The sequence below is a fragment of the Notamacropus eugenii genome, chromosome 7 (assembly GCF_028372415.1).
Source record: "Notamacropus eugenii isolate mMacEug1 chromosome 7, mMacEug1.pri_v2, whole genome shotgun sequence".
NCBI classification, from domain to species: Eukaryota; Metazoa; Chordata; class Mammalia; order Diprotodontia; family Macropodidae; genus Notamacropus; species Notamacropus eugenii.
Window position 1 is genome coordinate 13,779,961 of NC_092878.1, and position 23,094 is coordinate 13,803,054.

Sequence of the window (23,094 nt, forward strand, 5' to 3'; positions counted from 1 at the left end):
GGTGGAGAACCTGCAGAACATGTGGCCTGTTAAAACAGGCCGTTGCTCTTGCTTTATCTCTTCATGCATGTTTCCTATCTGAGTAAATTCTCAACATCACCCACTCTGAAAGAATGCTTCATGCTCTTTTAGGGGAGCATGTGTGTGTGAGCTGACAAATTAGGAGGCATTATGAATAAAGTGCTAGGCTTAGAATCAGGAAGAACTGAGGTCAGCTCTGAACTGTTGACAGGTAGTAGTTGTGTAATCCCAGGCAAGTCACATGCCCTGTCAGTCTCAGAGTCCTCGCTGGTAAAATGGAAATAATGGTCCCGTACACACACACACGTACACCCACATACACACAACATATATATTTCTGCCATTATCCTGAACTAACCTTTAGAAGACCTTCTCAAACTAACTTCATCTTTTTTATTTTCTCTTTTAGTCTGTGGCCACCACCTTTTACACACAAAGTCCCAATATTATTTCTAATTTGATAGACTGCTTTGGAAATGTGCAAATCATTTCACGTCTACACAGTCTGTTTTCCCAAATCCCTTATAAGCATCCCTAATACCCAGGACAAAAGTACTACGTAAACCGTAAGCATAAAAAATGTATATAGAATTTATTGATTGGTGTGAGAAAAACACTTTGTAAAGCCTCATAAAGTGCTATTATAAATTTGTATTACTTACGGTTCAAAGATTTTCCATCCATTTATGAAGTACTTATTACATTAGGTGATGAAGGAGATAAAAATGCAGCTAAGGTAGGGTTATTATTCTCTTAGAACTTTACAATTCTGTAGGGGAAATATGAAGTATACAATTTGACGATATGAAAAATATACAGAATTATAGTGCAAAATAGAATATATAGAAACATTAAGACAAGTACAAAGGGCTATTCAAGAACCAAGGAAAGAAAGATCATTTCTTATTGGAGATGTAAGTAAGGCTTCCTGACAGAGGTCGCATTTTTAGAAAAATGGTAAGCCTTCAAGAGGTTAAACGAAGAGGAGAGAATTGTTTCCTAGAACACTCCAGACAGAATAGTGAGAGGAAAGGCATGGAAGTTGGCTTTAAGTCTCTCCTAAGGTTAATTTTTACTCTCCCTATCTTCATGTTGGCTACTTATGTTGCTGGGACACCACAAAATGACTCAAGTTCTTTTGAATTAAAGTGAATTTGGGTAGCCACTTTACCCCATAAAGAGCTTAACACTCTCCTGGTAGAGTGCATTTCCTCCTCTATCTGAGCTTTGTAGTTAGGATACCAGTGAGCTTCTGTTTGATCGTCTTCCCATCAAGTACTGCAACTCCTATGGCACGCTATTACTTTCTACACACTTGCTAATAATTAAGCTATGTTTGGTCCTGAAAAAGCCACTAGATACTCGGGTCTTTTCTCAGGTTGCATGGTTCCAATTCTTAGTTCTATCGGAGCTGAGTCATGGTATGAAGATATAAAAGAGGATACTGAGCCGATGAACCAAATCCAACTCTTGTTTTTAATTTTACCCACCCTAATAGGTGTCCTAAAGTTGAGTCTTTTCTCCAATTAATATAAAGATATTATGGTTGGGTGTTTATCTAGAAGAGAGAAATGCAGAAGAAAGTGGTCTCAAACCAGAATTTATCTCTGTTCTGGCAGAGAAAAAGCAGATGCTAATGGCAAATTTTATGAAGCAACTGTTTTGGTGGTGAGGTGATGGTACCATGAAGAGTAATATATATAGACAATTAAGCAAAAAAGACAGAAACATCCTGATATGGAAATAAAGCCACCATTTCCTCTTGTTAATAACTAGCTGGAAAAGTATGGTTTTACACAAAGGGATCAGAGCAGAGGGTCCTGGCTAGGAACAAAAGGCACCAGAGTAGAGGTTCTAGTCTGCCATAAGGTATCATGAGAGCACCATTTACCTTGGGAGCAAGGGCCATCAGAAGTGGGGGAAATTCTGCTTAAAAGTAGAAGGGTGTCAGATTGGTTTCACAGTTTTGCCCTAGTAGAACATTTTGGCTATCTGGGAAACAGAAAACTACAATATCATTTGTTTTATCCATAGTCACAAATGCCATACTTGTAGGAGAACCCTAATTCAGTTAATGAATTAGATAATTGTTTAGCCACTTCCAACTCCTTTTTTGCCCAGCCCCCTATAATCTGATGGCTGCTTTTCACATCACTCTTGTGAAATTATTGTCTAAAGTTACCACAGTCCTCCCAATTGCTGAACTCAATGGAACTTTTCTGTCCTCAGCCTTCCTTGTTGTTACGCAAAATCTGACCCCTTTGACCACTGTCCTAATTTTACTCTTTGGTACCTCATTTTCATTCTTCTCCCATCCCACAACTGTAAAACCTCTCCCTTGATCTACTCCCACCTCCTGCACCTCCCTTTCTTGGCTTTACATACTCCCTGGACTATGGACCCCTATGCCAATGATTCACAAATCTGTCTATGGTTCTGACCTCTCCCAAGCTCTAGACCTAAGTTTCTATCTATATCTGCTCACTATACAGCTCCACATAGATATAAACCAAGTCAAATTCAACAACTCATTCCCCTTGGCCCACAAAATTCCCCATTCTTCCTAATTTCTACTGAATAGCACTATTATTTTCCAGCTTTCCCAAGACTGGAATTTTGAGGATCATTTTTGACTCCCCAAATCTTCTAAATCCGTTGCCAAGTCTTATGGATTCTGCCTCTGCCATTTCTTGAATGCATCTTAGCTGTCACCAGCTAAGTTCATGCCTGTTGCATTTCAGTTCATTTTTAAACTGATCTCTAAACTTGTCTCTGTCCTAATTGAGAGGTACTCGTCAGCTTCTTAAAGTACCAGGCAAGTATTCTGCTGGTATTTCTCCCTTGTTGAAAAATTTTAATAATTTCTCATTTTTTTCTGGACTGGAACCCAGATTCCTTAGCCAGGCATTTAAGACTTACTAGCTTTATTCATACAATCCTTGTTCAGGAACCCTAAGAAAGGAGATAATTCACTGGTCCTTGGCATTTTCCCACCTCTGTGTTTCTGCAGGTTTCTACAGCTAGAATGCTACCTGGCTATATGACTTTGAATTCTTCCTTCTGTTTCCTCCTTTGTAAAAAGGAATTAGATGGAGTAAACTCCAAATTCTTTCCTGGCTCTAAAGTTTTGTTCTAAATGTTGTGCATTTCTAGCCCATCTCCTCCTGCCACACCAAATGCCCTTTGACAGCAGGAACTTTTCTTTTCTTTATCTCTCTCTCTGACAACATCTAACAGTTCCTTTGCATACAGTGGCACTTAATATGTTTTAACTGAACTAAATTAAAGCAGCCCAAGTTAATGAGAACATTGCTCCCTGTCTTACCTGTTGAAGATCCTGAGTACAATTTACTAATAAACAACTAGAGAAATATCCATTTTCATTGTCTAAGAAGCCTGTATACCTTTTGTCGTCATCATACTTATATACATATTCTTAGTCTAAACTGCTGTTCCCCACCCAGTAAAGTGTTCAGCACAGAAAGGCAGAAACATTGCTGTCTGTCTTTTTATTCCCACATAGAACTAAATTGCAATACACAGTGGTCTGAACCAAAGGGCCTCAGAAGTCATAGCATGGCAGGGCAAGGCCTCAGGGAATGTACAAGTTAGTCTTTTCAAAACATTAGCAGCAGCCTTAGTGTAAAGTGGACTCAATTCCTACACAAGTCTACTGGAAGTGGAATGAAGGATGTTGAGATGTTGGCAGTAGGCAGAAGCTACAATGGAATGATCCAGCTTTCCATGATGGGGAAGGAACCAATGGAATAAGAATTAGGTACCATTAGGAAGAGCCGGAAAGAAGAGGTAAATATTCCAAAGAGGTGGAATACCAGTATTTCTCACTGCTCTGCCACAACCTCAGGGCAGAAAGCTAAATGGTTCAAGCAAGCAGGCAAAGCTGGCCACTATCTGGAATGCAAAGTGGGCAGCAGAGAAGGAGAGGCGGGCAGCCTATGGGTCAAAAAGTCTTCTCAGAAGGTGGCTACATGGTTGCCACAAGTTTACAGACAAGTCCCTCCAACTTCTCGGCAGCCAGGCGCCCAGCCTCCAGTACCTCTTCGTGATTGGCTATTTCCTGGCTTTCATAATCCAATACTGATTTGTTCGTAATGAGGGAGAATCCAAAGACTCGAATGCCACAGTGCCTGGCCACTATCACCTCTGGTACTGTACTCATGCCTGATGTGGAAAGAGAAAGGGAACTGATGTCAAGACTTCCTTTAGAATGGCCCCCATCTCATTCACCTCAGACCTGTACTAACCAGCTCAAGCCCATCTTCCAGCATTCTCCAGGACAGGTCATAATGGAGTGGAGAAATTATTAGAAAAGGCAAACTACCTGGCAAAGCCCCTTGAAATTAAAGGGGTTTCCTCAGATTTGTCTTAGGATTTTGTTATACCATTTGAAGGAACGGAGCTCTCCACAGGAGTCTGGAATTCTTGGTATAAAATGGTTGACCTCAGTTTTTAAGTAAGCGCTATAGTTTTCTGTAGGTATTGTACCTTGAGGGTGGAACTGCGGGTCTTTCTTTACTAGAACGTGAGCTTCTGTCATAGATTTAGAACTTGGAGGGACCCCAGAAGCCCCCTAATCCACACCTTTTATTTTACAGATAGGGAAATTAAGACCCAGAGAAGGAAAGCAACTTGACCAAGGTCATATACAGGTGGGAAGAGCAGAACTGAGATTTTAACCCAACGTCTCAGGCTCCAAATAAAAATTTTACAGAAGGACATAAGCTCCCTGAGGGCGGGGCATAGTGCCAGACACATAAGTCCTTAATTAAAGTCATCTATCTATCTATCTATTTAGGAAGCTGGTAGCGCTGGAGTCAGGAAGACTTGAGTTCAAAAATTCAGTCTCAGAAAATTACTATCTATGTGACCCTGGGCAAGTCACTTAACCTCTTTTTACTTCAATTTCTTCAACTATAAAATGAGAAACATAATAGCACCTACCTTGCAGGGTATTGCTGTGAGGATCAGATGAGATATTTGTCAAATGTTTAGCACTGTGCCTGGCAGATTGAAGGCTCTATATAAAGGTTTATTTCCCTCCCTTCTTATTTATCTATTGGTTTTCCTCCAAGTACTAGAAATTACCATAGCGTTAGTTTGGGGAAGTCTCTTAATTGAGTTAATCCACCAAAAAGTCTTTGATAAATTTGGCTTTTTTCTTACTTAATGGCCAGGAGAGCAGATATTAATTAAACCAGTAGTAAATCATTAGCACTGACTTTAAAGTTCAAAATTTAGTTGAATAGAAAACATTCAAGAGATACTGTGTTATTTCCCTAAAAATCATTCATCTAAATTAATAACTAATCTAAATTTAATCCTTTCAGTGTGGTCTATTCCCCTTTAGAATTATAAATTCCCATCTCCTCCTTAGGCCTCTTAGTCACAATTCAAGAGCTCTCCTTACCAACAGCATCAGCTCCTAGTTTGTGCAGAAACCGACACTCTGCAATGGTTTCAAAGTTAGGCCCTCCCACCATAACATAGGTTCCTTCCTGCAGTGGTCGTTCCTGTTCCATTTGCTTCCATATGCTATGGGCCTTCTGTCTCAGAATCCTGTCGTAGGCATCAGACATGGGAGGAAACCTTTCTCCAAACCTGAGACAAAGAATGAGAATGGTCAACTCTCTTAGATAAAAGAAACCCTCCTCTGACCACCAAGCCCAGAGAAACAATTTGAGCTCCATCTTCTATGAATGAAGTCCATATACCTGTCATCATTGGGGCCTCTGAGTGGATTTTGGCCACTGAGGCCTGCCAAGTTGATATGATCTCGGATCAGCATAACATCCCCAACTTCATATTTAGGGTTCAGCCCACCAGCAGCATTGGTAACAATTAAGGTGTGCACATCCAAAAGTCGGAAAACCCTCACAGGGAATGCTACCTGAGGAGTCAAAAGGATAAATGTCAAGCACCCAGGAATTCCACCAATCCATAAGAGCCCCAAAGTACAAAAGAGCACGAGAAGAGTTGGAGAGAAAGAGGAAAAGAATGGCTAGAAAAAAACCTTAAAGATAATTTTGTCCAATCCCTCCATTTTATAGAGAGGGAACTGAGGCCTTGGGAAGTTAAGTGATTCACTCAAGGTCACACAGGAAGGAACATAAATAAAATTTAAACCCAAGCCTTTTGACTCCAATTCCAAGGTTCTTTGCCACTATGACAAATATGGAGGAAACTGCAAACAAGAAGAGATAACTGTGCTGTCATGGAATGGACCAACCGTAGGAAGTCTAATCATGTTATCACCTTGACACATTCTTCTCTAGCCACCCTAAAGTCCAAATATAGAGGTGCAAAACCTCCCTCATAGCCTCAGTCCTCTATGCCGAGCTAGTCTCTCATCATGCCAATATTTACATGCCACAAATTTCATAGCTTAAACAACGGGCCAGAGACTGATGATTACATGACCAAGGAAACAAGTACTGGATAATATCTAGAAAGGAAGGGAAAGGTGAGTAGATGACAAGAGGTTAGTAACTCACCTTCCAAAGTGAGTAGCCTTCATATGAGTGGAATCGGCCCTGCATCATCACACAGCACTTGTCATTTAAATATCCAAATACCAACTTCCCTGCATGTCCTGGTACTACAAGAGAAAAAGAAAAGGGAACCAGCATAATTCAACAGGATTTGTTTCTCATTTTCTGGGCCTCCAAAAGGACAGGAAGTGGACAGGAAGTGAATGGTTCTTCGGGGTCTATGGCCACCTCCTGGAAAAATGACAATATGATCCACCTATTTCATATCTTCCAGGATGAGACCCTTATGAGGGAGGAGAGGTATGTCTCTGGTGTTTTCTTTCTGGAGTTTAAGGATAGCATTATACTGGTTCTTAGCTACCCAGCTGCCTAGACTTCCAACCAAGAAGCCTCAAGGGGCCCAGAAAGGAACAAATCAGGACATATTAAGAAGGAAGGGTAGAAAATGGCCTATTGGTAAGAGGAAGATAAGCCAAAGGACTAGTTTTCTGGTCCTATCTCATATGATAACTATTACTAATCAGTCTCTTAATTGTCATTTCCAGAAAGAGTGGCCAACCTAACCAGAGAAATTCAGAGAAAAAAAGTACAGAAGGAGACGTAAGAGCAATTTTGTTACTAATTTGTTAAATTTAGTATATATCTTTTTAAAAAATTGCATACAAACTCAGGTTCTAACTCCCTTTCATGACCTTCTGGGTACGCTGAAATATCTGTATTTTGATGATGATGATGAAGTTCACAAAAAAAAAAAAAATTTTTTTTAAAAGTGTGATGATGACATTTTAAAAAAGCAGCACAGAGAACACACAGCCAGTACCCAGGTTGGGCAGAAGTAAATACACAAGCACCAGAGCTATCCTTACAAAGAGTATTATGAGAGTATATGGGAGCCAACTTCACTGTCTCTTAGGGAACTGGGCATATTGGTCCATATTGGTTGGGGGGGCATTTTTTCCATGACTTCCTGAATACCCGTTGTTTCCTTTCCCATCACTTTTCTGGACTCCTCTTACTTTAACAAGTTTAGAAAATATTCCTTAATTAAAGCCTTGGATTCTCCAAGGGAAAAAGGAGATAGGAATCTAAAAAACTGATAAAAACTCAAAACACTCCACTACTTCCTCATCCTACTCATTCTAACTCTCTGCACCTCCAACTTCTTGCCAGGCCATCTGGACAGTTAGACAACTGAAGACCAGAACAAGCTCATTCCCATTTCCCAGAAAGACAACATGAGATGTTTTCTCCATATTACAGGAAGTCTCCTGGTTACCAAACATCTACAGTACCCTGCCCAAATCAGAGGGCCAGTCAGATTCTGGTCTTATACATACATGTGCTGCCCATGTTTTTATGACACCATTATATACATAAAACATAAAAGAGCTTATCAATTTTTAAACAGCACATATATATTCTTGCATACAAATATATTTAATAGCTTAAAGCTGAACTAAGACTTGGGATGCCCTATAACTTTAGGGATATATGAAGATGCTGCATGCTACTGAAGGTATGGAAAGTGGCAGGGCCAGGTTGCAGTGAATTAGAATGGAAGGAGAGAATTTAGGAACATATGGGTTATACTAGCATAAGTAAGATGTCAAATATATGCTAATACAGACATGTCTATCCCATAAAACATGAAAGACATTCACATATCTGGTAGGTGCCTTGGTGAAAATGTTTTCTGATACCTGGGAACTCAGTTCTACCAAACCACCCCCCAAAACCTATCAATGGTCTCTCCGATGGCTTTTGATCACCTCTTGATGCCCTTTTAGACTAGAAGACAATAGTTTTAATATTGGGGCAAATATTGGGACTACAAGGATTTGCCTCTAGTTATGAAAACATTTTTTCTTGGGCCATTTGCTTCCATTCTCCACATCCCACCTAGATCCCCAGACCAAGTTCTCTGCTCCCCAAATCTGCCAGCATCATCCATGTCAGTACCTGTGCTTTGAGGGAAGTTGGGTATCTCATTGTAGTCAAAGGCCTGGAATTGGGTCAGTTTATCCGCCAACCCCCCCAATCCAGAACCACAGATCACTGCAATTTCAGGTCGATATTTAGTATGGGATAAAAGCCACTCAGCTGTTTCCTTATAATCCTCATACTTGAATCTAGGAAAGAGAAGAAAACTCATTAAATAAACTGAAAGGGGCAACTACAACTAAAGAAGGGAAAGGCTAATATACAGAAATCAGGTAATCCCCAGAACCAAATAATCAATAAAAACTATTCATTTACAGATGAGTAGTAAGGGGATGGGGAATAGGGAAGGATGGGCAGTCACATCTTCTCAGCTCCTCTGCCCTCCAGCTACTCAGAATGCCTAAGCTCCTATCTTCCTTTGAGACTCCAGAGCAAGAAAATAGCTTTTATCTTGGGAAAGGAATTGAGAGTTTTGGCATTGGAGACCAGAGCTGTTGTCAAATGACTGGAGAGAGGTTACAATGATGCAGAGTGCACAGAGGTTAAGAGCACCAGAACCAGGGGATGTGGTTTCTAGCTGTAGTGATCTTCAGCAAATCACCCAAATTCTGTTTCATTTTCTTCAATTGTTTCTTTTTTTCCAGTTTTTTTCACAGTTTTTCTGTGATCCCATTTGGTGTTCTTGGCTGAGATACTAGGATGGTTTGCCTATCTCCTTCTCCAGCTCATTTGGCACATGAGGAAACTGAGGCAAACAGAGTTAAGTGGACTTGCTTAAAGTCACACAAGTAGAAAGTATCTGACTAGATTTGTATTCATGAAGATGAATTGAGTATTCCTGACTCCAAGCTCACTGCTCTATCCCCGGGACCACCTAGCTGCCCCTTTCTTCAATTTCAAAGTTATAATAAAATCTGCCATAACTCAGGCAGAAGATTGTTGAGGGTAAATTGATGTGAAAGTGTTTTCCAAAGCACTAAACAGATTTTTTTTAATTCACTTATATGTCCACCAATTCTTCCTCCCTTTCCTTAAAACCACCAAGAAGCCAGATTTGCATTCCTCCCCGGAATAGGAGCCCCTTTAATCTAAAGTTAACCTTATGAAATACTGCCCACTACCATAAAAAAAAAATTTAAGTTACTAAACCTCTCTGGATCTCAGTTTCCCCTTTTGCAAAATAATGAGATAGCAACCTCAAGTCTTCTCTATAGTTTTAGGCAATAGCAATTTAAAAGCCTTCTGTCTCTCAGTTCCAAGTTCTTTCTCCCTCTCAGCTTTGCTCCAGGCCAGGGTAGAAGGTACAGAGGTAAAAAAGAAAAGGGAAGGACTAGTGTTCTAGCAGCAACGACCAACAATCTCTAGAGGATTATCTGACTCAAAAATAGAACCCGGGAAATGGTTCTGATAGCCTCCAGAGGGTACAGACCATAAGGAATGGGCAAGCAGGGCAGGGCAGGAGTGGTCAATAGTGTTGCTGAAGCCTTGAGGTCAGATGAGGTCATGGAATGGTACAGAGAAAAGTCAATCAGGAAAGAAGGGGGTGGAAAGGGGAAAATCTGTGAAGAGATGTCAGGAAGAAAAGGGTGGAGGGTTTTGAATAAGCCACCACACCCAAAAGTCTCTTTCCCAAAAGCCTCCAGTTGAATAATAGTATCATAAATTCAGGACTGGAAGGAACCTTAAATTTTTTAATTGAAACCAAGGCCCAGAGAAACTCAGAGTTAGGATATGGACCAGACCTTCTCATGCCAAATCCAGCCTTCTTCCACTACTCACTATTCATTACTACCACTGAGTCACTTGACAAGAACTCTGGACCTCAAAGCCAAAACTCTCTTTTCCTTCTCCAAGACAAAGTCATCCTGCTGAGAAGTCTCAAAGGAAGGAAAGAAGTAGACATTCAAATTAGGTGGAGTGGATGCCCTAGTCCAGCCTTCCAGGTGTCCAGGAGACCCATTTCCTGTCCCAGGAAGGCCAGGGTCCCTACTGCTCCCAGACTCTCTGCTCACCCCACACCTGCACCCCTCAGTCGGCCCATCCACCTATAAATGAAGTGCCTTTGGGGATTCCCTAAGCCAGACTCCCAGGTGTCCAAGAGACCCATCTCCAGCCCCCTTTCTGCCAGGGGGCCCCAGACTCTCAAACACAGAGAGGTCCCGCCCTCTGTAAGGCCTCCCCTGCTATGAGGGCATTCCCAGGGACACATCAAATCGGACAGAGAGCAGCCTGGAGCCCCCACCAAGGGGCAGTGGGCGCCCCGGCACTTACTCCCGTCCTAGAACGTATATCCGGATCTCAGAACAGACAAGGTGGCGACGGTGGGAGGGGGCATGGCCAGCTGTGCCTGGTACAGGGCCGGGGCAGGTAAAGTTACCCGAGTCGGTCCTAATCTGCCGGGAACTGTCCCCCAACGCCGCCTGCACGGACTCCCGGCCCCATCTGCCCCGCGGTGCCAGGCCCGGTCTCTCTGCCACGCACCCCGCGCTCACCTTGTACCCTCCACCCCCAGGATCGCTTTCACCCCGCTCCCAGGTTACCCGGGGGCCTGGGGCCTGACTCACTGACTCTCCATGGCTGCCTCGTGGTTGTCCTGTGCCTCCGTCTACGCTGCACCGCCGAGCTCCGAATGCCCCCGTCCGCCAGGACTTGCACACAACTCGCTGGCTCAGGCTTTAAGCCCCAGCCCGCAAGGTCTCCAGCCAATGGCAGTGGCAAACGCAAGAACTCGCCCGTCTCCTTGGAGACCGAGCTTGATTCAATCAGACCAAGTGTAAGATCTGGGGGGGAGGAAAGACGGAGGAGACCAAGGGAGGAATAAAACCCGAATTCACTTCCCGGCAGATGGCTGAAGAGATGCGGACCGTCTTCCCCTCTTTGCCCTGGAGCATGAGATGCGACCCCCGGCTTCCCCTCCCGCCCCTGCCCCCCTTAGTCTGAGTGGAGAGCTCAGAGTTCTATCAGGAATTCATCTTTAGGAGCCTGGAAGGTAAAGGGGGAGAGCCCAGGTGGGTGGCACACAGGAGAGGCCAGGATCCCCATGGGATCTGTGACCAGCGCAGCCTCAGCTCGCAGACCACACGCAGCCCCTCTGGACCATCTTCAGCACTGGCTGCCTGAGGGACAGAGGGCTAGCAACCTTCACTTCATTTGTACAGCAACAGGGAGAACTGCACTAAATGGTTTCCTTCTCTGAAAAGGTTCACAAGTATGTATTAAGTGCTTACTAGCTGCTAAACACGAGGCTAAGCAACTGAGACAAAAACAGACACCAGCCCCGAAGGCTGCCTCAAGTGGTATCGGTGATGAGACGAAGCCCTGCACCCAGACAGGGACAGAAGGAATGAAGAGAATGGGGTGTAGAAGGAAGAAATGACGAGACTTGACAAGGTTGGATGTATGGGGTGTGCAGAAGTAATCCCAGCCGGGGTGACTGACAGAATGGAAGTGCCCTGGACGGTCAGAAGTAAGATGGGAAGAGGGAAGCGTGTGAGGGTGAAGATACTGAGTCCTGCTTTGTGACTGTGGAGTTTGACATGTCCAAAAAGCATTTGGCAACGCAAGACTGGAGCTCAGAAGACAGACTAGGGTTGGATATATTGATCTAAGAATCATCTTCGTAGACGTAATAATTAAATACATGGGAGCTGAGATCGCCAAGTGAGACAGTATAGTGGGAAAAGCAAAAAGGGCCCAGGATGTAGCCTTAAGGGACACCCATAGTTAGTAGTTAGTAGGTGTGACCTAGATAAAGATCCAGCAAAGGAGATTGAGAAAGAGCAGAGATAGCAAAGGAAAAAAAAATCCCACAAAGCAGACTATCCCACACAATAATCTACAACTAGAAAGATAGCAAGCATAAGGGGTTGTGGGGGTGGGGATGAAGATGCAGGGCTTGGGACACTTAAGATCCATATCTAGCCCATTAAGGAGGAAATTAGGAAAACAGAGAAAGGTCTGGAAGCCAGGATGTCTGAATTCTTTACCAGAACATGAAACATGTAAAACAAGTAATGGTAGGAAGCATGTGTGAATGAGAAGAAGGAAATATCTAAAATTTTCAAGTGTGGAGAACCTATGGCCTTGAGGTCACACGTGGTCCTCTAGGTCCTCAAGAGCAGCCCTTTGACTGAATCCAAACTCCACAGAACAAATCCCCTCAATAAAAGGATTTGTTATATAAAGCTTGAACTCGATCAAAAAAGGTCACACCCAAAGGCACAGAAGGCCACATGTGACCTCTGTGGCTGCAGGTTCCCCACCCCTGAATTCTAAATTATGAAATTTTGGGTCTTGGTTCTTATTTCCACAGAGAGGGGCATGCCTCTCAGGGTGCAGAGTTTCTTAACTGAAAGTAAAGGTTTTATCCATGCTCCTGTTTAGCTACTTAATTGATTGTCCTTCACAACCCCTAAAACATATTGTCTTGCAAGGAGCTTCAACCTCATGACATGTTTCTCCAACTTCTGTTTCTCCTTCCTGAACCTAAAATTGTACTTTTCTCCTACACCACTGGGGGCGCCACTGCTCACTACTGCTATCCTTTCAGTCTCCACACTTCTCCTTAGCCTTCTCTCCTCCTTGTCTTCAATGGGTTCCTATCCTTATCTCATTCCCATTCCTTTTTTTGTCCATTCCTATCTTTCTGCTAGTCCCTAACTACAATTGTGTCTGATCATATCTGGATTTTTCCATGGCCTAATCTCTTTATTCACATTTCTCATACTGTCTAGTTTATACCAGTCTCTTCCTCCTTCAGTGGAGACACTTGGCTTAGCACGTTGGCAGAAACAGAATATTGAAATATCATTTTAAAGACATTCGTGACCGCTCCTTTCAGTTCATCACCTAGACTCCTACCAAAAAAAAGGAATTAGAAATCACTTCCCTGGGAAGTCTCGCTTCCGGCCAGAATTCAGGAGCCAAACAATTACTCTCATTAGGGTAATTATGCCTTATTACCCTTTTATAACCCTTTCTTCTTCCTCCAAAAAACTCTGCACCACACACTGCTAACTGTTCGCTCATGAGACAGGAAAGGAACAGTGACAGAGAGAGGGACAGGGTCTCAGTGTTCCAGCATTTCAAAATCAGGGCAAAGAGTCCTCAGAGATCATGGCTTTTTGTTTAATGAGTCATCAACAGACCTAGAAGTGATGCCCCCAGGGTTCTTCAGATTACAGGCCCTAGAGAGGGAATTTCTCCATCCCCTATATCTTGCCCCTGGACCCAGGTGGTTCCACAGAAACAAGTGAGGCTGGTGACTTTGCCCAGCCCTCCCTCACTTAAGTCCAATTCACTTGGAAGTCATGGCATCACCTTCCTGATGTCATGATCCTCTTCAAGAATGAAGGACAAGCAACAACCCTTTAACTGCAATCTGCTTTTAAATCTTGCCTCACCAATTCCTGACTTGTCCCACATATATACAAACATATATATATGTACACGTATGTACATATATATGTATCATATATGTGTATCACTTCCATTGCTCTGTTCAGACTTCTGGATCCCTGACTAAGCAATAACCCGCATGAGGGGAAGGTGATGAAGGTTGAAGGATGTACCTAATAGCCTGAGTCTCAAAGGTTAAACTCCAGGGAACTACACCCAAATATCTCCCCAGATTGGCTGTCCTCCAACAGCTAAAGGGCACAGACCTGGTCCATGTGGTGGGCCATGATGAGGGCCAGATGAGGCAATCTCTATGCTCAAACAGCTCCCTAAGGTTGGAAAGTTGTCTTGCTGCTGCATCTTATACAATGTTAGCTCTGCAACTGCTCCATTTTGGTCCCCTCACTTGATAGATATATGCACAGTTGCATTCACGTTCAGAATCTAGGAAGGGATGGAGAACCAGTGACCTCAAGGCTACATGTGGCCTCCTAGGTCTTTGGGTGCAGCTTTTTCAATGAGTCCAAATTTTACAGAACAAATCCTTTTATTATGGGGATTTGTTCCGTGAAGCTGGGATTCAGTCAAAGGGCCACACTTGAAGACCTAGAAAGCCATATGTGGCCTCAAGGCTACAGGTTCCCCATCCCTGAGAGGGGTACTGGGAGGAAAGGAATTAGGAATAGACACTGGTTATGTTATTTTTACCTTCTCATGCTTGAGAAAACGAGATATGACAGCAGGTGGGATTGGGTGATAGCAAAGTCTTAAGCAAGAAGGAAATGCTCTGTGTGATGGAATGTAATAGAAGCAAAAAGAGGAGGGAAGGGGGGATACGTAGGAAACATCATAGCTACTTCCTCATGGATCAGGAAAGTGTGTTCCTTATATGCTTCACACCATACATACCTCTATTCATTCTCCTCCTCATCCCTCATTGACTTACCGAAGACATCAGAATCGGGCCCTGTTATTCCTCCCTGCACCCCCACCTGCCCTCCGTCCCTCACCTCGTCCCACTCTTGTGGGACCCTGAATTACAGAAACCAGGAGAATATAAGGGCAGCTGGGTGGTGCAGTGAATAGTGCACTGGACCTGGAATCAGGAAGACCTGAGTTTAAATTTAGTCTCAGATACTTATTACCAGGTGACCCTAGATAAATCACTTAACCCTGTTTGCCTCAGTTCCTGTTGGATTCAGTCCTGAGTTGGACGTGACCAACAACAAGAAGATTATACACTCCTGTATAGAGGAACTGTTGCTTTGTACTTGTACCTCCAATGCCTAGGACAACACCTTACACGAACAGAATCCTGGAACACCAGAGTTGGAAGAAGCATTTTCGATTATCTAGCCAGGTCATAAGAGGCCAGGGAAACTCCTGCAGATTAAAGCAGATTAAAAGATAATTGGAAAATGTTTAACAAAATCAACAAAAATATTACATAATGCTAATTGGTGGTTTTCTAAGTCATATGTAGCCTGCAAGGGTCTATTTCCATTTGAGTTTGACACAACTGAATTTCGTTTTTCTTTAGTCTATTTTCTCTCTTCTTAAGTAAACTAGTCATATGATGAAGAGGCTGGTCTTTGTAACCACACTTCAATGGAACAAATTCCAAATACTGAAAGTGCTAGACACAGAGAAGATCTTTAATATCACACTGTTTATTTTGGGGCAAATTTATCATAAATTGGGTCAGATTGGCATAAGAACACTTCTTATAATTTCTGGTTTTCATGCCTTTGCTCACAGTCTCCCTGCCTAGAAGGAAGCCAAGTCAAATCCTAGGTCCTCTATAGAAAGCCTTATTTCAACTAACTTTTCCCATCCTTTTCCTCTGAAAGCCTTAATCATTTACTTTCTGCATCATTTCGGATTTTGCAGAATCTCTTATCGTAATCTTGTATTAATAAAACCTGCTGGGTTTTTTTTTTTTAACTTTTCACATATTTCTGGCTTGTCTGATCGGGAATGTAAACTCCTTAATGAAAGCTTCCCAGCACAAGGTACTTCTAAGATATTCAGCAAATGAATGCTAATTCATTTAAAAGTCATTGAAACTGATCTTCACCAATTGAACTGCCATCCCTTCCATAAAACCATCCCGCTAAATAAGTCAAAAAGTCATCTCTGCTTCCCAGTGCTCTTTGTTCCACTATAATATACCACTTATCTCATATTTATGGAAGAAACCATCTAATCAATTTGATGAATCAACAGAATCTCTCTGTAAAGAGACCACCCACTGCACCTTGTTAAGAAAACAAAGAGAACTCCTAATTAGTCCAATCTGGACTGGAGTCCACAGGAATTTTTATAGCTGGGTTGGGATTATAAACCACAATCTTGGCCTAAGTAAAAAAGCACCCTCATTCGAGGAAGAGGGGACACAATCCTGTGGCAGGAGACAATGACAAGGAATTTACTAGAAAGCTGCTCCAAAGGAAAAGCTTTTGGTAGCTTCCCATTTAAAGGAATCTTAGCATCTAGTTATCAATCCCAAACATTAATAATAACATTCGTATAGTCCTTACTATGTGCTAGGCACTTCACAATGACTGCTTTCTCTGTTCCTTGTAATGACCCTGGGGTATGGGCATTATTTACCTTTATTTTTATTTCCATTTTACTGATATGGAAATGAGGTTAAGTGACTTGCCCAGAGTCACATAGGTAGTAAGTGTCTGGGACTGGATTTGAACTCATCTTCTTGAGTGCATGCCTGAGTCTCTAGCCACTGTTCCACCAAGCTGCCCTATTAAGCACCTACTAAGTTAGCCACTACACTAGGTTTTGGAGAATCAAAGACAAAAATGGAACAGTGTCAAGAATAATTAGTTATTTCTTCACATTTGACATTCAAGAAGGCTAATTCCTGGGGAATGGGGTGGAAATGGAGTGTCAACTTTTATAGTGAACAGGTATTATATTATGAAAAGGGCATGTAATCTGGAGTCAAATCCTACTTTGACCCCGTGTCTATGTGATCTTGGACGTCTTTTTTCCACTTTGGGCCTCATTTCCTACAACTGTAAAGTGAGATTAGTCTAGATGGCCTCCGAGGTCCCTTACAGCTATAGAAACTAGGTCTTTTGGGGGAAGGAGCTTGTCATACTCTCCTCATCCCCTAAATCAATGTACCTCATCTTAAAGCTGGAAGGGACTCTAGAAATCATTTAGGGAGAAAGTGAGGCCCCAAAATGAGGAAATGACTTGTCCAACAGAGGAAGGCTCATTCACCTCTTACTGAAATTGAGGCTGAGCTGCCCTAAACTCAGATCATGGAGCCCACAAATCATAGTCAAAGATTTAGAGCTGCTGTTGGAGTGAAACTTGTCCAACCCACTCATTTTACAGAAGAAACAGAGACCTAGGTTTGAGTGAAGAGGGACTACAACCCAGCTATCCAGACTCCTTTTGGCCAAGTTGTTGGAATCTGGCCTCTCTCAGAAGCACTATCTCCTACTCTCTTGCTTCAGGGCAAATACTGAAGCTGTGACAGTATCCTAAACCTTGGCTCCAAGCCGACCCCACCCTCAACTCTCTCATACAAACGCTCATATTCCATTCCAGAGAAAAAATGTAAGCAGCCTTAGAGGGCAAAGCTCCAAAGGAAAAAGAACAAATAAAGGGTGAGGGAGATAGAAGCATTCCGAAGAAGGTGTCGCCCTCAGCAGGGACTGAGGTACTTGGTTCCTTCCAGGGTCTAGTCCCAACCTGAAATGCACTTCTAATAGGGCAGAAATTACAGAAAAGCAGAGAACTCTGAGGCCCAGTGATGAGGTAGAAAAGAGAGTTTGAAGCAGATGGAGCAAGCAGAATACAGAATGTAATTTATGAGATAAGATGCAGGGTGTGACCAGCCAGAGAAGTGATCAAATAAGGCTATGCACTGAACTGTGGACTTACCTGCCAGGCTTTCACCAAGCACTCCCAATTCCAGAACAACTCTTCCCTTCCTTTCCCTATGCTCTTTGCTTCTCTGTATGATAAATGTACCTCTGGACTATCTACCTGATATCCCAAGCATTTAGGAGCCTCTTGTCCCCTTTCCCCCTTACTGATATCTAACTCCAATAACTGCCTTTGCCTCCTACAGGAAGCAAATAGTCGCTTTCCTTGCCTGCCTCCTATACTCTACGTCCTATGTGGAGTAGAACCCACTGGGGCTCTGCCTCACAGGGAGCAAACCTGCTTTGGTGCATCACCCCAACAAATGCCTTTCTTTAACTTGAAGAACTGTCCAAGTGAATTCTTTTAGGACAATAGAAGCCACATCTATCCCTCAGCATTTCAGGTGGCACCCCAACCTTCTTGGGGTGCACCAGAAACTCATCACAAGGAAGCATTTCTCTCCTCTCCAGAACATCCTGGCCCCTGGAGGGACCCTGAGATCTCTAAAGTATCCCTCCCAATCACAGGAGAAGCCCTTCCACATTTTCAACCGAGTCCTCCTTCCCACATCTTGGGTTACAGCCCTCAGAAAAGTTTAAGAATGATCAAAGCTAACATTTATATAGCATTTTAGGGTATGCAATGTGTTTTACAGATCTTATTGGATCTCATAATAACCCATTTTATTGATGAGGAAACTCAGGCTCACACAGCTAGTAAGTTTATAAGAAGTCTTCCTTACTCCAAATTTAATACTCTTTCCACTACGCCACCAAGCTGCCTATGGAAGAAGTTTAAGAGGTCAAACTTTGAGGGAAAGCCCAGGTCTCCAGCAGGGGTGGAGGTGCTGTGTCCCTTCCTCCAGTTTTACCCTCAGAGTTTAGAATTAATACTTGCCTTAGAAGTTATTTGTGTAGGCATTTTGGAAATGAAAATTCCTTTAAGGCAGGGATGGGCACCTTATTCACTTTGATTCCCCATATCAAGGGGGAAAGTAGTTGGATATGAGCAATGAGATTTTACCCCATCTTGTGATCACGGTAAGGGCTCAGAGGACACATACAGAACAGCAGCAGTAGAAATAGATGTGAGAAAGAAATTCTTTGTTATTAGCACTTTTGGACAATGAAATGCGAAAGCAGTGGAGACAGACCTATCTTTCTCCAGCAAAATTCTTTGAGCATTGGATACATTATCCACTCACTCAATATATGCTAAATAAATGTCCCCCTAGAAGAACGAAGTCTTCTTGAGACCAGAGCCTGCTTCTCTTTTTTTAAATCTTTGAATGATCCAATGAGGTTCTATGCTACTGAAGTTCCAAAAGGAATGTGTCTGAGGTCCACCTAGTGTCTATAACACAGACCACAGATACTGATGATATTACTGCCAGGGAAGAGAAAAATGCATTTATTTAGCTTCTACTATGTGCCAAGCACCCTACTAAATACCTTACAGATATTGTTTCATTTGCTCTTGACAACATTCCTGGAAGGCAGCCCCATTTTACAGCTGAACAAACTTTGTCATGGTTTAAGTCCGTCATCCAGTTGACTAGCTAGGAAGTGTCTGAGGCTGCATTTGAACTCAGACCTTTCTGACTTTCGGCCCAGTGCCATCCAGATGCTTTTGCCAGCTTCCAGAGTATTTTCTAAATGGTCTTTAGATAGTCTCCTAATTGGCCTTTGTGTTTCCATTCACTCCCCTCTCCAATTCATTCCTCACAATGCTGCCAAAATAAATTTTCTTAACAGTCAGATCTAACCATTGAGTGAGATGAGGAGATTGTGAAGACTTTTCATAATAAAAATATGGGGAATATTGGATTTTCTAAATAAAATTTCTCTTCCATAAGGCCTCTCTCCTTGGATACCTGAGTTTCAGGTATCCAGGGCTTGTGGACGGTCAGTTGCTTCCCCCCCTACCCCTCCTTACCAGCTACCAGCTTTCTTTGTGAAAGTGCTGTGGGCTGTAGCGGAAACTTGGAAGTTACTCAAATCTCCCCATTGTTTGTTGTACTAATGCCACATCAACGCTACCAGCTCCTGCTTCTCCCCCTCCCCTCTTTTCCAAAGCCACATCAGCAGTTAGATATTAGATGAGGTAATTGTGTTGGGATACGTGAAGATTTCCCAGGGTTTGCCTAGTTTTTCACGCCTAGATTGTGAGCCTGACTCCCAGCCAATGGAGAGGTGGGATAGTGGGGAGGTGGGATTCTCTGCATTAGGGTATAAAAATTGTGCTTTAATTTCTGTAAGTGGCCTCCTTCCATCAGGTTTCCCTGACCTGGTAGAAGGACGTCCCTTTCTCGAGAATTGTAATAAATCTTTTTTTTTTCTGTTCTTATTGAGAAGCCTCTTCATTTATTTAAGATTTTGAGTAAGGGTCTTTTTATCCCACCCACCATGATGCTCCTCTACTCAAAATCTTCAGGAACCTTTAGGACAAAATTAGTAACTCAGCAGCCCACCACAATCTGGCTCCAATCTGTATATTTTCAGCCTTCCCCTCCCCTCTAACTCCCTTCAATTCCTCTTTAAGCATTTCCAGGGAAAAATGAGACCATGAAATCAATAAATCAATCTACTAGCATTTGTTAGGTGCGCCTCCTCAAGGTTTTATGCAAATTGCTGATGACACAATGACCATCCCAGGTAACTTCAAGAATATGATTTGAAGGTCAATAAGATGCAAATCCATCTGTTAGGGAAAAGGGGATAGAGGTAGGGATTGTTGGGCCCTGGGGTCTGTGGATTCAGGGTTCTAAGGGATTATTTGATCTGTTAACCTGAAAGTTTGTTTAGAGTAGAGGCAACAGACTAAATGCATACATGTTTACTATTCTTATTATAAATTCTCTCTAAAGTAACAGTACATGGATTCCATGGAGCCAGACTAAAACCTAACTACTCAGTACAGAAATCATCTGGCTTAAATACATTTTACAGGGAGAAACCCTCTTAGTTGAACAAATTTAGCAAGATGAGACAATTAACAAAGCAGCATCAGTTGGGTTTTATTATTCCAGGCTGTGTGAATTTTCTCTCTGTAACATGTGTCTCTGAGACATATGATAAGGAGAAAGACCCCATGACTCTGGTGGCAGGCATCCTGTCATAAAGAGGTCTGTGAAATTGGTAACACAAGAAAGGGTATCTTTAACAGAGTTGACAAAGTTGAAATTACAACCCAGGATACCTGTGTTTTTTTCTTTATCATTAGCTTGCCATAAAAAGGGTCTTGTAAGGAAATTACTAAGTCAGCCCCATTGGCTTCACTGACATACCAAGAGGCATTCATTGAATTTACTTAAGATAACAAAAGAGACTATTACATCCAGACTCTTCTTAATTCAAGCTTTGGCCCTTATTAAAGTTCAAAATTTATATTAAATATTATCAGATCCTATAAAATCTCAATCTGTGGCATCTTATTCCCTCATTAATTTTTTAAAAATCAGTTTTAAATGAGTTCCCAATGCATCTTTGAACTGAAAACCACTTCATAAAACTGCCTGAAATTTCTTAGGCTCTCTTTAATATGCTTCCCCAGGTACTCACAATACCTCAGCCCAAGAGGATATTCAGCATTTCCAATCATTATCACCACCACCCTCCACCATGACCACTCCTCCTCTTCCTTCTTTCCTAGGACTGGCACTTCGGCCTATGAACTCAGGTCTTCTGATTCCACATCCAAAATTCTTTCCACTATACCACAAATCTGGTGCAGTGGATAGAGCACCAGTGCAGGAGTCAGTAGGACCTGAGTTCAAATCTCACCTTAGACACTTGACAGTCACTAGCTGTGTGACCTTGGGCAAGTCACTTAACCCCAACTGCCTCATCCTGGGTCATCTCCAGTCATCCTGATGAATATCTGCTCACTGGATTCAGATGGCTGTAGAGGAGAAGTGAGGCTGGTGACCTGCACAGCCCTCCCTCACTCAACACAAAGTCAAGTGCAAGTCATGTCATCATTTCTCTGATATCACGCTCTTCTTCAGCAAGGAAGGATGAACACACAGTGCGGCCTATGCCTAGAGACAACACTGGAGCTGAAAGAACAAAGTATTTGCAGTCCGAAGACCAGACTTTGGGATCTGTGTGACCTTGAGTAAGTCTTCTCACCTTCGGGGCTGGTTTCTTCACATGAAGAATTTGAATTAGACGACCTATAAAATCCCTTCCAACCTGAATCCTAAGAAGAATTTCTAGCAAAGTCCAGTTCAAATGCTCCCTCCTCCCTGACCTTAGATCTATGGCTAAAAGAGATCATGCAGCTCCTCTAGTTCAACACCTTCATCTGACAGGAGAACTCTGAGGTTGAGGGAGATTACTGACTTTGAAGTTAGTAATACAGAAGGTATCCCCCCCCCCCCAGTCCTGCTCGCCCCAAGTCTGAATAGTCTCCCCCTTCTACACCTGGATAAGCACTGGGCACTCCCCGGGCATTCTGGTGGTGGGTGCAGACCACTAAAAAATAGCGCTTCAGAAAACTCTCGTTAATCACCTCCTGGTGAAAGTGAATTGACTAAACTCTTCCCACTGGCCAGTCACGAGGCAGAGCCTCGGTCAGATAAAAAGTCAAGCAGAACTGCCCTCCCATCGACAATTCAACCGGAGAAACAAGTAAGGATCCCGAGGATGATAACGGCAGCACTTCCAGGGCCTTGGAAGATTGGCAGAGCGCAGATTTAATGCAAACCTTGCTGGTCCCAAAAGGAGAAGAGGGTCAGGAAAGGCTTCAGGTACACAGTGCGCGAGCTGAGCCTTAAAGAATACTGAGGATTTATAAAGAGGTGGGCGGGGTGAGGAGCAGGGGAAGGCGGAATTAAAAGTTTAGATAGGAAAGATCTTCGCCCTCCAAGGTCAACAATTGAACCGATAGGATAGAGGGCTGGATGGGAAGTCCACAGGGTCTAGGTTAAAACGCGCCCTCGGCCATCAATTCCTCACGTGACCTAGGTGGTAACAACATGGCGGAGCCTCAGAAATAGGATTTTAAGGCGCTGGGCTTTCCCGGCACCGGGAGGCAGCACACACCAGCACCAACCGCCAAAAGCGCTACAGCTCGAGGTCGAGGACTTTCTGGCCACGCCCTCTTGGGCGCTCAGCCCCAACCAATGAGGCTACGAGCTGGAGACCACCGGGCGGCCCCAACCAATAAGAGAACGACATCATGTTCTAGGAAGTGAATACCTCCGCCGGGACGGAAGGGAAATGCGGGAGGCCTCGTCACGAGGTTAGAAGGCTTCGGCCAATTAGGGAAAAATCTGGGGTCACGTGCTCTGGGAACCGAGCAAAGCAACCAATCATAGGGCGAC

At 43.1% G+C, this 23,094-nt stretch overlaps 1 protein-coding gene across 2 annotated transcripts; it reads right to left on the reverse strand.

The window, feature by feature from the left end:
* Positions 1-3,515: 3,515 nt before the first annotated feature.
* On the reverse strand, positions 3,516-22,838 carry PNP (purine nucleoside phosphorylase). Of its 2 annotated transcripts, XM_072623119.1 has the most exons (8): positions 21,551-22,838; positions 15,146-15,251; positions 11,036-11,251; positions 8,490-8,659; positions 6,534-6,637; positions 5,754-5,929; positions 5,450-5,640; positions 3,516-4,203 (listed from the first exon to the last, which is right to left on the reverse strand). In XM_072623119.1, exons 3-8 carry the CDS (start codon positions 11,044-11,046, stop codon positions 4,007-4,009), a joined length of 849 nt encoding a protein of 282 aa, XP_072479220.1. In that variant the 5' UTR covers positions 11,047-11,251; positions 15,146-15,251; positions 21,551-22,838; the 3' UTR covers positions 3,516-4,006. The 2 variants fall into 2 exon arrangements, with proteins under 2 accessions (XP_072479220.1, XP_072479219.1); XM_072623118.1 differs by lacking the exon at positions 11,036-11,251 and having other exon boundaries at positions 21,551-22,746.
* Between the last annotated feature and the right edge of the window lie 256 nt (positions 22,839-23,094).

Coding starts and splice junctions, on each gene's coding strand:
- PNP (XM_072623118.1), bottom strand. CDS start 15,210: ATGCTTCTTCCAACTCTGGTGTTCCAGGATTCTGTTCGTGTAAGGTGT. Junction 8,660..15,145: donor TGTTGTCCTAGGCATTGGAG/GTACAAGTACAA, acceptor TCTCTTTCCTAG/ATTCAAGTATGAGGATTATA. Junction 5,930..6,533: donor AAGGCTACTCACTTTGGAAG/GTGAGTTACTAA, acceptor TTGACTCCTCAG/GTAGCATTCCCTGTGAGGGT.